The sequence below is a fragment of the Salmo salar genome, chromosome ssa21 (genome assembly GCF_905237065.1).
Source record: "Salmo salar chromosome ssa21, Ssal_v3.1, whole genome shotgun sequence".
Classification (NCBI taxonomy): Eukaryota; Metazoa; Chordata; class Actinopteri; order Salmoniformes; family Salmonidae; genus Salmo; species Salmo salar.
Genome location: NC_059462.1, coordinates 29,703,415 through 29,719,380, shown reverse-complemented (window position 1 = coordinate 29,719,380; position 15,966 = coordinate 29,703,415). Strand labels below are relative to the sequence as shown.

Genomic DNA, 15,966 nt, shown 5'->3' with positions numbered 1-15,966 from the left:
TGTGATTTGAAAAGTCATAGTCAATTGATCAATAATATAGTAAATATTTTTGCAAAATGTTTTAATCTTTCATTTACAATCTGTAGAAACTATGAGAATAGAAAGATTCAGAACTTTAATGAAATATGACAAATAGATATAAAAAAAAATGGATGGTGTTAAGAGATAGATGGGAAGGGTTGAGTGGAGCTGAAAGGTGGGATTAATAGCAAGATAACTAATGTAAAATATACTGTGTCCGTAAAATGTGTGTAGGTTCAGAACTTTTGTGAAACAGCACAGTTAAAAATATATGGCAAAATATAAATCAAACTGGATAGTGTTCAGAGATAGATGGGAGGGGTTGATGGTAGCTGAAGGATGGGATTAAAAACAAACAAAATATAACTATAACCCTTTGCCTTGATGACAGTTTTGCACACAATTGGCATTCTCTCAACCAGCTTCACCTGGAATGCTTTTCCAACAGTCTTGAAGGAGTTCCCAAACATGCTGAGCACTTGTCTGCTTTTTCTTCACTCTGCTCCCCAACTCATCCCAAACCATCTCAATTGGGTTGAGGTCAGGGGATTGTGGAGGCCAAGTCATCTGATGCAGCACTCCATCACTCTCCTTCATGGTAAAATATCCCTTACACAGCCTGGAGGTGTGTTGGGTCATTGTCCTGTTGAAAAACGAATGATAGTCCCATTAAGTGCAAACAAGATAGGATGGCGTATCGCTGCAGAATGATGTCATAGCCATGCTAGTTAAGTGTGCCTTGAATTCTAAATTAATCACAGACAGTGTCACCAGCAAAGCACCCCCACACCATCACACCTCCTCCTCCATGCTTCACGGTGGGAACCACACATGCAGAGATCATCCGTTCACCTACTCTGAGTCTCACAAAGACATGGTAGTTGGAACAACAAATCTCAAATTTGGACTCATCAGACTAAAGGACAGATTTCCACCAGTCTAATGTTCATTGCTCGTGTTTCTTGGCCCAAGCAAGTCTCTTCTTATTATTAGTGTCCTTCAGTAGTGGTTTCTTTGCAGAAATTCGACCATGAAGGCTTGATTCACGCAGTCTCCTCTGAATAGTTGATGTTGAGATGTGTCTGTTACTTGAACTCTATGAAGCATTTATTTGGGCTGCAATTTCTGAGGCTGGTAACTTTAATGAACTTATCCTCTGAAGCAGAGGTAACTCTGGGTCTTCCTTGTCCTGTGGCGGTACTCATGAGAGCCAGTTTCATCATAGTGCTTGCTGGTTTTAGCCTACATCATCGTCAATATTTGGTCTGGTTGGCTGATGGGCGCAGCAGAGAGAGGCAGAAAGAGTGAGGTCAATCAGTAAAAGAAATCGAGCTAGCTAACTAGCAGAATTACATCAATCATCAACAACTGGCTGATCGCCCCCCTCTTTTCCCAATGTCAATTATGTCTTTCAAAGGCACTGTAACTAGCTTTCTTAAAATTTGTGATGAGTTGTTGCTAAAAAAATTAATCAAATAAATGCCTCAAAGAGGCATTTGATATTTTATGAATTTGGAGATATGAATTATGAAAGTATTTTTTTTCCATTTTGAATACCTGCCCTCCAAATGGTCTGTGCATGGCCCTGCATAGGCTACAACTAGAAATGTGAAATACATCAAATGCAATACTAAACCAAGTGAGTTCAACCACAAGGGAAAGAAGTCTCTCCACAGTACAAAGTGGTTTATGGTGATGTGTTGCTGTCCTCTAGTGTCTATATGTGAGGAGACAATTTTGGTATGGAGTCTCCATCCCTTCTCCCTGAATTGTGCACTTGATCACTCTCTCAACTAGAGTTTAAAGCATGGCACTTTCAGTTCGTTCCTTTGGACTTTCTCTATCTCTTTCTCTGGATAGAGAAAGTCCTAAGGAACGAAATGAAAGTGCCATGCTAGGCCCTTTGCCCTATTGGCGAGATAAGGACTGTTGAACCCAATAGTAATGAAATCCCCACCCCTCCAGATGTAGTTTGTGGCTGTGTTCAAGGCCATGTCATTACACAACTATGCAATTATTCAAATTATATGGTCCCAGCCCTAAGAAGAATATGCGCGTATTATAGACATTACATTTTCCTACCTGAGTGGCTGTGCACACGGCTCTGTTTTTGCAACGTTTTTGATATTGCAAGGCTAGGCCTCAAAACTTGTGAGATTGTATAGCACTGCAAGTGACACGTGTACAAAGGGAGAGAAAAAAACGGTTGCGCCGTGATTGGAGAAAGCTTAACCGTGGGGACAAGTTGCCTGACGACACAAAATGAATTAGTCCGCTGCTCTATGTTCGCTAAATACTTCATTTCGAAAAATAAACTTCTAGGCTTCGATCATACAGATAGTATTTTCGCGCAAAATGGTACACAGTATCATCTGGATATGTGTGCAACAAAAGTTCAACATTCACTTTCTGCTAGTATTTCTGTCAAGCCTTCAACACATACAGTTTGACACATACGTTCGATAAATCCAACGTATGCACCACACAGACCGCACGTCAACTACCTCGGCAAGGCAAATTAAGCGTTCCATTGGAAATGAATGTACTTCTGGTGTCCCAAAATGCAAAATACTGTCAGTATGATCGAGGCGTGTGCGTAGCATTTGGCCGAAGCAAGGAGTTTCAATAGCCAGGCAAGGGGACAAGCGTCACTTAAAAAAAACTAAAAGAAAACAGGGAGCCGATCATACAACAGTAGGGCAGGCTACCCAAAGTGTGCAGTCGGCAGATGTTTCCTAAAGAAAGATTACAAATGGCTAACATTTTTGCAACGTTTACTCTTTCTGTATGAAAGATCCGAAGACTGCACAAGTGTGCCACATATATACGCAGCAGGACTTCCACGCATCCTGCCTTTATAAAGTTCCATGCTGAACAAATATTGCTGACCGTAATCGGATACTTTCTCATTCATAAAATATGATCAAAGTTATGTTGCCGTTGAATAGCCTAATTGAAATGTATCAAGTGCATTCAGTCGACATGCAAAAATGGTTTCATCTGTCTTTCTATGACATGGCTAGTGTTGAATGCTAAAGAATACAATTTTAGACGTCACATTTTCGTACCTGAGTGGCTGTGCACAGGTGCCCAGTAGCACCTTATTGCCGCCAAAGACCTGGGGCAGGTATGGTGATATTAAAATCCTAGATGCTGCGTGAAACGGAACGGCACATTTCGTTCGATATCGTAACAAACGAGTAAAAAACTGTATTGATGCAGACGCAACCGACATGTTGCCCTAACGTCGATGTAAAATAGCCAAAACTATAGCAATTGATGCACGTTCAGGGGTGTATCAATGTACCCAGGCGAGAGCGAAATGTAAGCAGCAGAAAACATTTACCCCACCTACAACCCTTAAGTGGATGTCTGTCTCCCTCCCTCCCTTGGAATTGCTCAATAGGGCATAAGGGGACCCAGGGTTTATGTGTGTGTGTGGAGCATGGATTGTGCCAGATAGGTTACGTGATTCATTAAAAACACTAGGCTCCTTAGTTCATGGTTATTTTCTAAAAAAGGTCAAAGTCTAAGTCTAAAATGTAATCCTTAAGAAACAAACCTGTAGACGAATTAATATGTTTACAATGTAATTACCATTTTGCATGTCATTTCTTAACCTGGTTATTTCTATTGTTTAGGCCTAATCAATGTATTTGTAAATGTGTGTAATGTTGTGCATCACTACATAAACAGATGGGTATCCAACAAACCTCACCTGCCTACTGCCCTCTGTCACACGTTGAGAATTCTACTTATGGAACAATATGGGGTTTTATGCCTGTCTTTGTGGAGCAGTTTGGCTCTTGCCCTTCATTTCTATGTTTCCTGTCCAGGGTTGGGTAGGTTACTTTCTAAATGTAACACCAATAATACATTTTTGGTAATTGAGGAGGCTCAAATTTAAGGTCATTAACCCAACAATTATTTACTACAGTGATAATGATTAATCATTTTGCTCACAATGTAATTTCCCTTCATTTAAATGGAGTAACGCCAATTAATCTTTGTATTTAGACATACCAAATGATCAATGGAATCCCTTAAATTCTGACATATTAAAAGGGTCTAAGGATTGGGTAGGTTACTTTCTAAATGGAATCTGGTACTGTTACTAGATACCGGTCCAAAAGTTGAATCAATAACGCAACTTTTGAATTAGCCAAACTCAGTAACGTGATCTGATTACTTTCAGACTCGCTCAGGTTTAACAAATTTAAACGCATGCCTTTCTCAATGCTGAATTGAATGTCAAGAGCTGTTAACAGAAAGATGTCAATGTATTTTTTCCCCTGAAAACATCCTTTCTGAATGTAAAAGTAGTCCAAGATAATCATCTACTTTTTCAAAAGTATCTGTAATCTGATTACAATATTTTAGCTGGTAACATAACAGATTAGTTCGTGTTTTTCGTAATCAGATTACATGCATCTGATTGCATGTAGGCCTAATCAGTTACTCCCCATCCCTGTTCCTGTCTCCACTTCAGTAATAGGATCATAGATCTTGGCTTGTTCCCCCACACTGGCCTCAGCCCCATGGTCTCATAATACTCTTAACCAACTCTTGACCAGCCCATATAATCGACTTACTGTAGGCCTATATCAATGAATCCCATCACAAAGCACTTACTTGACTTTACTTAATAATAGACTTGCTAAACTCACTCATGCAACCTTGATTTCAGTTTAAATAACAATTAATCCTCAGGTCAATTTATACAGTAAGACTGTGCAATAGCGTTATACTTTGGATAGAATTTGCCCATAGGCACAGATCTAGAATCAGTTTACCCTCATCTAATCCCACATTTAACTATTAGGTGGAAATTGCTAAACTGACCAGAGATCAGTGTCTAGGGGCAGCTTTATACCTACTGAGGTTAATCAGAAGAATGAGTGAGTCGATGGGGGGAGGAGAGGACGGATTAATCAAAGATCAGGGACAGATTAGAGAGGGATTGTAATCCCCTTTGCCACACCCCATGTCCCAATACTATAAAAATACTAGACAATTACCAGGGACTGCAGCTGAGATGTCTAAAAATTGCAGATACACCTCGATGTCTTTGTCATTATACTTAGACTAGAGTATACAATAGTCAGATGTCTTATACATGCAACAATGCATAGCTTTCATCATCATAGAAGTATAATGCAGAGATTTCATTATAGATGTAGGCTACTGTATATTGACACACTGAGCTACAATCCAATAGTGAGGCCACTGCACTAAGAATATTCAGTGGATTGTTGTGGCATCCACAAGATTTGAATGGAGTCAGATTCTCCCAGACATAATAACCTCACTGAGTTAATGAGAAGAGTCTGGCTCATGGCCGTAGGGATAGATTTGTTTATCTAAACTCAGAACAGTTTTACAATTAGTGCAAAAAGGCTCATAAGTAAGGATTTCACTGTAAAGTATACACCTGTTGTATACAGCGAATGTGACAAATACAATTTGATTTGACTAATAAGAAGAGCGCAAACAAAAAAAGAGCAAAAAAAGATGAAAAGCAAGAGAGATCATGAGCCAGTGAGAGAGAGGGAGTGAGAGTGAGTGAGAGAGAGGGAGTGAGAGGGAGTGAGAGTGAGTGTGAGTGAGTGAGAGAGAGCAAGAACTCAATTTCTTCTCATCTCTTTGACAAATTACCAACCACAATAGACCACAATAGACAGCTACAGTAGCTCTCCCCTGCAGTGCCTACCTGCAGTGTAGGATGACATTGCCATGAATTCCCACTAGATGACGATAGTGCAGTTGGTATTGGGAGTTAGTGATGCCAAGCTACAAACTGAGATAATGAATGAGTCAGGAACAGACTGAGTCACCTAATACGGCTGTGGTAATGGAGTGTAAAGTAACCACATCAGTAGTTAGGTAAGACTCATCGATACAGAATGGGGACAGTTACGATGTGGTGGGAGTGTGAGGGACAGTCAGTAAACAGTGACTGACTAACAATGAGAATGTGTAGACTATATGTGAAAAAAGGTCCAGTTGCCAGGACACCAAATACAAATTCAATCTAGACACGGTTGCCCTAGAGTACACAAAGAATGAAACCTACCTTGGCCTAAACCTCAACACCACAGGTAACTTCCACAAGGCTGTGAACGATCTAAGAGACAAGGCAAGAAAGGCTTTCTTTGCCATCAAAAGGAACATACTGTAAAACTCGACATCCCAATTAGGATCTGGCTAAAATCTAACTTATTGCTCTCTATGGTTGTGAGGTCTGGAGTCCATTCACCAACCAAGAATTCACAAAATGGGACAAACACCCAATAGAGGGACAGAATTCTGCATGCAGAATTCTGCTAAAATATCCTTCATATACAACTCAAAACCCCAAACAATGCATATAGAGCAGAATTAGGACTATACCCGCTAATGATCAAAATCCAGAAGAGCTGTTAAATTCTACAACTACCCAAAAGGAAGCAATGCCCACACAAAGCCCTCAACTACAAAGAAATGAACCTAAAGAGTCCCCTAAGCCAGCTGGTGCTGGGGCTCTGTTCACAAACTGACCCCACAGAGCCCCATGACAGCAACACAATTAGACCCAACCAAATTATGAGAAAACAAAAATATAACTTTTTGACACACAAAAAAAACGAGCAAACCGGAATGCTATCTGGCCCTAAATAGAGAATACACAGCAGCAGAATACCTGACCTCTGTGACAGACACAAAATGAAGAACATCCCTGACCATGTACAGACAGTGAGCATAACCTTGCTATTGAGAGAGGCCACCATTGGCAGACCTGGCTCTGCCCACAAAATCAGGTGGAAACTGAGCTGCTCTTCCTTATCTCCTGCCAAAGATATGACCATATTAGAGACAAATACAGTGAATTCTGAAAGTATTCAGATGCTTTGACTTTTTCTACATTTTGTTCTGTTACAGCCTTATTCTAAAATTGATTAAATTCTTTATTCCGGCTCAATCTACACACAATACCCCATAATGACAAAGCAAAAACATTTTTTTATTCTTTTTGCATATTTATAAAAAATGTAATATCACATTTACATACAGTACCAATCAAAAATTTGGACACACCTACTCATTCAAGGATTTTCTTAATTTGATCTATTTTCTACATTGTAGAATATTAGTGAATACATGACAACTATGAAATAACACATATGGAATCATGTAGTAACGAAAAAAGTGTTAAACAAATCAAAATATAGTTTATATTTGAGATTCTTCAAAGTAGTCACCCTTTATCTTGATGACAACTTTGAGCACTCTTGGAATTCTCTCAACCAGATTCACCTGGAGTGCTTTTCCAACAGTCTCGAAGGAGTTCCCAAATATGCTTTACTCTGCTTTACTCTGCGGTCCAACTCATCCCAAACCATCTCAATTGGGTTGAGGTCAGGTGATTGTGGAGGCCAGGTCATCTGATGAAGCATTCCATCACTCTCCTTCTTGGTCAAATAGTCCTTACACAGCCTGGAGGTGTGTTGGGTCATTGTCCTGTTGAAAAATAAATGATAGTCCCCCTAAGCACAAACCAGATGGGATGAAGTATCCTGCAGCATGCTGTGGTAGCCATGCTGGTTAAGTGTGCCTTGAATTCTAAATTAATCACAGACAGTGTCACCAGCAAAGCACCGCCACACCATCACACCTCCTCCTCCATGCTTCACGGTGGGAACCACACAAGTGGAGTTTATTCGTTTACCTACTCCGAGTCTCACAAAGACATGCTCAGACTGAAGGACAGATTTCCACCGGTCTAATGTCCATTGCTCGTATTTCTTGGCCCAAGCAAGTCCCTTCTTCTTATTGGTGTCCTTTAGCAGTGGTGTCTTTGCAGCAATTCAACCATGAAGACCTGATTCACGCAGTCTCCTCTGAACAGTTGATGATGAGATGTGTCTGTTGCTTGAACTCTGTGAAGCATTTATTTGAGCTGCAATTTCTGAGGCTGGTAACTCTAATGAACTTATCCTCTGCAGCAGAGGTAACTCTGGGTCTTCCTTTCCTGTGGCGTCCTCATGAGAGCCAGTTTCGTAATAGCCCTTGATGGTTCTTGTGACTGCACTTGACTTTTTTTTTAAAGTTCTTGAAATGTTCCGTATTGACTGAACTTCATGTCTAAATAATGGACTGTAATTTCTCTTTGCTTATTTGAGCTGTTCTTGCCATAATATGGACTTGGTCTTTTACCAAATAGGGCCATCTTCTGTATACCACCTCTACCTTGTCACAACACAAATGATTGGCTCAAACGCATTAAGAAGGAAAGAAATTCCACAAATTAACTTTTAACAAGGCACACCTGTTCATTGAAATGCATTCTAGGTGAGTACATCATGAAGCTGGTTGACAGAATGCCAAGTGTGTGCAAAGCTGTCATCAAGGCAAAGGGTGGCTATTTGAAGAATCTCAAATATAAAATATACACTACCGTTCAAAAGTTTGGGGTCACTTAGAAATGTCCTTGTTTTTGAAAGAAAAGCTATTTTTTTTGTCCATTAAAATAACATCACATTGATCAGAAATACAGTGTAGACATTGTTAATGTAGTAAATTACTATTGTAGCTGGAAACAGCAGATTTTTTTAATGGAATATCTACATAGGCGTACAGAAGCCCATTATCAGCAACCACCACTCCTGTGTTCCAATGGCACGCTGTGTTAGCTAATCCAAGTTATCATTTTAAAAGGATAATTGATCATTAGAAAACCATTTTGCAATTATGTTAGCACAGCTGAAAACTGTTGTGCTAATTAAAGAAGCAATAAAACTGGCCTTCTTTAGACTAGTTGAGTATCTGGAGCATCAGCATTTGTGGGTTCAATTAAAGGCTCAAAATGGCTAGAAACAAAGAACTTTCTCTGAAACTCGTCAGTCTATTCTTTTTCTGAGAAATGAAGGCTATTCCATGCGAGAAATTGCTAAGAAACTGTAGATCTCGTACGACGCTGTGTACTACTCCCTTCACAGAACAGCGCAAACTGTCTCTAACCAGAATAGAAAGAGGAGTGGGAGGCCCCGGTGCACAACGGAGCAAGAGGACAAGTACATTAGAGTGTCTAGTTTGAGAGACAGACACCTCACAAGTCCTCAACTTGCAGCTTCATTAAATAGTACCCATGAGTCCATGTGTTTTTTCATAATTTTGATGTATTCACTATTATTATACAATGTAGAAAATAGTAAAAAACAAAGAAAAACCCTTGAATGAGTAGGTATGTCCAAACTTTTGACTGGTACTGTAAGTATTCAGACCCTTTACTCAGTACTTTGTTGAAACACCTTTTGCAGCGATTACAGGCTTGAGTCCTCTTGGGTATGAAGCTACAAGCTTGGCACACCTGTTTTTGGGGAGTTTCTCCCATTCTACTCTGCAGATCCTGTCAAGCTCTGTCAGGTTGGATGGGGAGCATCGCTGCACATCTATTTTCAGGTGTCTCCAGAAATGTTCGATCAGGTTCAAGTCCAGGCTTTGGCTGGGTTACTCCAGGACATTCAGAGACTTGTCCCAAAGCCAGTTCTGTGTTGTCTTGACTGTGTGCTTAGGGTCATTGTCCTGTTGGAAGGTGAACCTTCAACCCAGTCTGAGGTCCTGAGTGCTCTGGAGCAGGTTTTCATCAAGGATCACTCTGTACTTTTCTCCGTTCATCTTTCCCTCAATCCTGTCTCCAAGTTCCTGAAGCAGAAAAACATCCCCGCAGCATGATGCTGCTATCACCATGCTTCACCATTGGGATGGTATTGACCAGGTGATGAGCAGTGCCTAGTTTCCTCCAGACGTGACACTTGGCATTCAGGCCAAAGAGTTCAATCTTGGTTTCCTCAGACCAGAGAATCTTGTTTCTCATGGCTCAAGGATAATCAATGGATACAAGATTCACCTGAGCTCAATTTCGTGTCTCATAGCAAAGGGTCTAAATACTTATGTAAATAAGGTATTTTTTTCATACATTTGAAAACATTAAAAAAAAATCTGTTTTCACATTGTTATTATGGGGTATTGTGTGTAGATTGATGAATGAAACAAAGATTTGATCTATTTTAGAATAAGGCTGTAACAGAACAAAAAAAAACAGTGGAAAAACTGAAGGGGTCTGAATTCTTTCCGAATGCACTGTATTCCCACAGATCACACAGACCCACAAAGGATTTGAAAACAAATGAAACATTGATAAACTCCTACAGTATATCTGTTAGGCGAAATACTGCAATGTGCAATCACAGCAGCAAGATTTGTGACCCATTGCCATGAAAACAGGACAACCAGTGGACACAAACATTGTAAATAAAACCAATATTTATTAGTACTACAACTATTTGCACATTGCTAAAAACACTGTACATAGCTGCTAATATAACATTTGAAACTTCTTCATCCTTTCAAAACGTTTGAGTGCAATGTTTACTGTACATTTCTTTAAAAGTTTTTTGTTGTTAATGTTTTTTGTTACTTCTCACTTTGTTTATTGTTTATTTCACTTGTTTTGGCAATGTAAACATGTTTCCCATGCCAATAAAGCCCCTTTGAATTGAATTGAGAATGTGGGATTGGGAGAAGAGTGGGTGTAAACCATGTTTGAAATATGTGCATTAAATGTAGGCTTATTGTATTCTCAGAAGGATATGAGGACAGGTGTCTTGGCCTAGATACACAGAGAAGTCCGGTTGCAGTCATATTTTCTCATTATTATTATGTGCTGTATGTTGAAGCATGTTCATAATCTGTGAGTTACATTTCCTGTTGACACCCTCCTTGATAATACAGTAATATATTCATGAAAGACAACAATTCGTCAGTGTCTAAATTGATAGGTCTTATGTTTCTAAAGTCTCATCCTCACAAGCAGATCTTGGCAGTCACTCATATGTTATCCCCGGAAAACCCTAAATTAAAAGATACATTTACGACATTTTGCCCCTTGAAAAATGTGATTCATAGAAACACTGCGTTGAAACTGATCTCAACACAACTTATATAAAAGCATATTCAGAAATATTTTAAATATTGTCTCTAGTCCATCTTTCTATGGGCTACCTTCAGGTTATTGTAGGTTAAGGCTAGACATTTTGAAGTTGACTCTTATCACATTTACGTTGTGCTTGTGTATGTTCCTCTCTCAACCCAGTTTTAAGTGAGCGTGTTCCATCAATGAACCACGCCTCGCGCCGCACCGTAAAAGTCCGACGGCCATATTGACTGACTGCATCTCCTCCTCCGCGGTGAAACTGGCTCAGTCGCTTCATACATAGCGGGGTGTCTAACGGGAAACAACCCGGTCTATTTTGGTCGCGTGGGATTTAAAGTAGGCTACCCAGTGGGCCCGGGGAGACAGTTTACCGTTTTCAGAACGCAGTTCATCAACTGAGGTGAGTTTTTAACGGGTGCATTTATTCGCTGGTGGCTCCTAAACAGCTCAGAATAAAGGGAATTTGCTCTGTGGTCGACCATAGCTGTCGTAATGTAGACTTGTTACCAAGATAAACCCGCTCCAGTAAACTATAATATATGTGCTCTCTCTATAGGCCTATTGGTATTAATCCCGTCTTTTTGTAGTTGTGAAAACATTTGGTATAATGTTCATTGTTTCATTCAAGGACATTACTGATCATACGGTCCATCGACCATAGAACAACTTTTAAGTGTTAAACATTTCAAAAGTTCTCTAAGTTACCAGTTAAATGTCACTACAGTTGTCTGTGACCGAACATCAAACTAATTGGTAATTTCCATTCACCTTAACGTTACATTTAATTCACTTTAGGCTGTCATAGATAAGGCTTTCAATGTCCAGTGGTAATTTAGGATATTTTTTATCTATGAGATTAATGAAAGTAGGCTACTACCTGGTTTGTTTTCATGACAACTGTGACATGCCCTCCTTTGAGGCATAACAAAAACAACGGTTTGCAACTTTGTTGCAGGGGCTGATTACACGTGTGCAGTATTTGTAACCATTTCTTGTTACATTGTAGCCTATTTTGGGCTCTCGCGACCAAGTCCCCAAGCTGGCCAGTGGAGTGTTTTCTGTGGTTTTAGAAATGTTTTGTCGTAGTAGCTTAATTAAAATTCCACTTGGCTCCGCTCAGCGACTAATACTATAGATTCTACAAAGGACAATATGGGTTAATGTATTTTTTGGGGGCAAACATGACCTTGAATATCACCACTCGAAGTGCGCGACCTGACAGCATATAACGGTGCTTGTAAAGCCATCTGGCAGAAACAGATGCTATGATGACGCTTTTAATTAGTCCTGTCACAGTGGGACACCATATTTTATTGGCCATTGTCCCTGTCACTCAAACCCTCCTGTTGCTCAGTTCATCCCTCCTGTGGGGCTGCGTTACAACCATAGAAATAGATAGAGGACTCATCTTTATCTGGGCCATTATAGAATGTGTCAGCATGGGCAGCACCATTGAGGCTACAACACATAGCAATTCCCACCCAGTTTACTACTTTGACTACTTTAAAATAGTGGAAGCATGTTGGAAGCTCTCATGCCCATGCTAAAATAGCCATCATTCTCTATGGTTACAACTCATTTAAGAAAGGACTTACCAACATGATCCTTTTTACTGCAGGTTTTATGTTTCTTCCAGTGTGTTGAATAATGCTGTGCCTGCGGAAGTCTTGGACATGGACACTGTCTCCTCCAGTTGAATATTGGAAGACTATAGTACATTTACTATTTATACATTAAACATTTATACATTAAACATTTATACATAACCATCCTTTTCTCATGGTTATGCAACTGAACACAACACTGATCATATACTTGTATTTAATGTGTTCAATTTCAAATGTCAGACACTTTTTCTTTCACACACCGCTGTACAGTAAACCTATAGAGGTAGCAAAGATAGGGCCCTGCTCTGTAACAGTCTGTACAGGGTGTTCTGAACCAGCATGACTGACATCGCTGGCAGGGTCACAGACTGATGCTATCTGGTTACCTTGGCGATGCATTTGGTTTCCCAGCGGCCTCAGGGAAATCCCATCCCTGTCATTCCAACGAGATTACCCTGAAACAAAGGACTGTATTAATCAGGAAATGAACCAGGCAATACAGGATATTACAATAAAACACTATTTGTTATGGTTAAATAGGTAGGGGATGGTTCACCAGACTCTGCTCTCCTATGGCTGTATCAGTAGGGGGTTGAATTAGGCCTTACACGTTGTCACTCATGTGAGCCTTTCCTACAACTTTCCAGAAGTTGAAATGCCTCATAAGGAGAGCCTAGTACAGTTGTTGTTGTCACAGCTGTTGTAATGGTGCTACATATCATTTGTCTGTATACCCTCTGTAGTGTCATTCACACCACAGCTGGAGATGTTGCCATCAGCTCTGTAAACACACACACTAAACCCACTGGCACATGTGTTTAGCAACCTCTTTGCTCTTGCTTGTACAACTGCAGTGAAAGTGTGAAAGAAGAGGGAGGAGGGAAACATGATTTGTGAGGGGTACACAGACAGGGTCTGGAAGAGGCTTGTTACTGTGAAGCATGTCATTCATTTTATGAGCCCTATATGCCATGTTCTGTTACGCTACTGCATCAGAGAGAGAGAGAGAGAGAGAGAGAGGGAAGGGAGAGAGATAATATATGTATGTGTGTGGAGAGCAGAGCCTCATTGTCTCTGCATGAATGGTGACCTGGAAGCTGTATCTGTTTGAGAGTGACCCTCCGGCTTTGGGTGAATAGAGGGGTCAGGTAACACATTATATATTTTCTCTGCCAGGCAGGTTTGAGTGAGTTGGCTTAACAGTTTGTTTGGCACCGGATGCTAGTTTATGACCACAGAGTCACAGGTTATGGCTGCCCTGAGGTGGGTGGTGAAGTCACAGGTCAATAAAATATATATTTTTCCCATAACCTGTAGGCAGGTAGGACTTGGGTCTTAATGGATAGTTCAGATTTTCTGCTCTTTTCTATATCCTGTAGGGACACAATGTATGGTATGTACTTTTCTGTAAGTTTCTCACTCTCAGGTGGCACAAATTGCGATATGGGGAAAGGGAATGGGCAGGGTATATTAAATACTGTAGTATTTACTATAGTTTAAAAAAGTAGTGTTTTTGTGGACATTACTGTATTATTTACTACAGTTTACTATATAATTCTATAGTAAGTACTGTAGTAAACTATAGTATTTTTTTCCATGTGGGTCTCTGTTATATAGTGTTAATAATAACGGTTCTGCTCACTCCTCCAGGCGGTGAAGCCCAGGGCGAGGCAAAAAGGCGGAGGACGTTTTGTTTGCATTTTCTCAGCGGAAGGGCAAGGCCGGAGAGAGGACAAAGATGCCCAAACCGGTAAGACTCACCTCAGGAGAAAGGATACAAATAAAGATGTATAAAGGAATATAACAATATTCACAGGAGAAGTGAATGTTCAGGTTATGTTGTGAGATTTCACAATGTCTTTTCCACCTCAACACCTGAGGCTTTGTCGCAAAGTATCAGTCAAACCATGCAGGAATCACAGCCACTTGTTAAAACACATCTAACCCAACTGTAACAAATGCTCACATACACATGCACGCACCCCCCTCCCCTCAAACAAGCACACACACACAAACAAAAACGCACACCAAGTACAGACACAGTCCTGATTACCCACTTCAGACCTGTTTGTAGAAAACACAAAGCCCTCTTTCTACTTTGTTGAGCAACACACACACACAGGCTTCTTGTGTCTCTAACAGGCTCAGAGCTTACAGACAGATAGACAGATAGACAGACAGTCTCCCTGTGGTCTAGATCTTACATAAGCGCTGTAAACCCTCTACTCTACAGACATGGCTACTCCATCACACACATACACACACGGGAGAGGAATTAGAATGGGGCCACCTCCACTTCTTGGAAAGGGGAAGAGGAGAGAACGAGATGGAAAGTACAGCGATAAAGAGAGTGGGAACAAAAGAGAGAAAGGCAGACAGAGACTCAGAGTGAGGGAGACAAAGAGATGGATAGACAGAGAAAGCTAAAGACTGAAAGGGAATGAGAGATGGAGAGAGAGGAAGAGATTGATAGAGAGACCTTTGTTCACATTTTGCTGATTGGGCAATACATTATCCAACTAATCCCCAAGATGCCCTTAGGGGAAAGATGTTCATCAGACATTTTTATATGTTAACATATTGTTAGACTAAATGCATTGTATTACCGTGGCCTGTCATTCAGACGTTTTGTTGTCTGCACTTACTGTAAGAGGTTCTGTCTAAGTGACCCCTCCAGATACACTCCACAAAAAGACATGGTGAGAGTAAATAATGCCTCCATCAGGTTTTTGGGGAGCGAGGCAGACAGGTCTGTTGTGTTCTTAAAAGGGTGGATATAGGGACCAGAGACTCCATTAAATCAGTGGGTTTCTGTGTAGGACCCTTTCTTTCTTCTGGGCATGTTTTAATGGGGGATTATTCCTCTAACATCACTCAATAGGTGTCCAAATGTGTGCTTTCTGTCTGCTGTAAAGTGGTTCCTTGTTAACTAGATTTGGAGGGACAACCTATGGGAGGACACAGCAGGGAGTCTAGGGACTGAATAATATTCTCATAGGCTCTGCTTGGTTAGCAGTGTCTTTGTCTGTCTCTCTCTCGCTGTGTATGAGTACTTGTTTGTTTGTTGTGTGTGTGTGTATGTGTGTGTACTTGTCACCTTTTACTCCACACACAGAGACGCATACAAAGCTCGCCCTCCATTTGGCAAATCTAACCATAACTCTATTCTCCTGATTCCTGCTTACAAGCAAAAACTCAAACAGGAAGTACCAGTGACACGCTCAGTATGGAAGTGGTCCGATGAAGCAGATGCTAAGCTACAGGACTGTTTCGCTAGCACAGACTGAAATATGTTCTGGTATTCAGTCACCGGCTTCATTAATAAGCGCATCGTACCTACATATCCCAGACAGAAGCCAAGAATTA

At 40.5% G+C, this 15,966-nt stretch overlaps 2 protein-coding genes across 4 annotated transcripts in view; one reads left to right on the top strand and one right to left on the bottom strand.

Moving 5' to 3' along the window:
* The window catches only part of LOC106582038 (adrenodoxin), a 30,109-nt gene extending 26,729 nt beyond the window's left edge, over positions 1-3,380 (bottom strand). For both annotated transcript variants that reach the window (XM_045704658.1, XM_045704659.1), the window contains exon 1: positions 3,090-3,380. In XM_045704658.1, coding sequence (XP_045560614.1) covers positions 3,090-3,256 — 167 coding nt within the window. In that variant the 5' untranslated portion in view covers positions 3,257-3,380. The remainder of the gene's footprint in view (positions 1-3,089) is intronic.
* Positions 3,381-11,181: 7,801 nt separating this feature from the next.
* The window catches only part of LOC106582091 (radixin), a 32,077-nt gene continuing 27,292 nt past the window's right edge, over positions 11,182-15,966 (top strand). For both annotated transcript variants that reach the window (XM_014164828.2, XM_014164827.2), the window contains exons 1-2: positions 11,182-11,393; positions 14,251-14,350. In XM_014164828.2, coding sequence (XP_014020303.1) covers positions 14,339-14,350 — 12 coding nt within the window. In that variant the 5' untranslated portion in view covers positions 11,182-11,393; positions 14,251-14,338. The remainder of the gene's footprint in view (positions 11,394-14,250; positions 14,351-15,966) is intronic.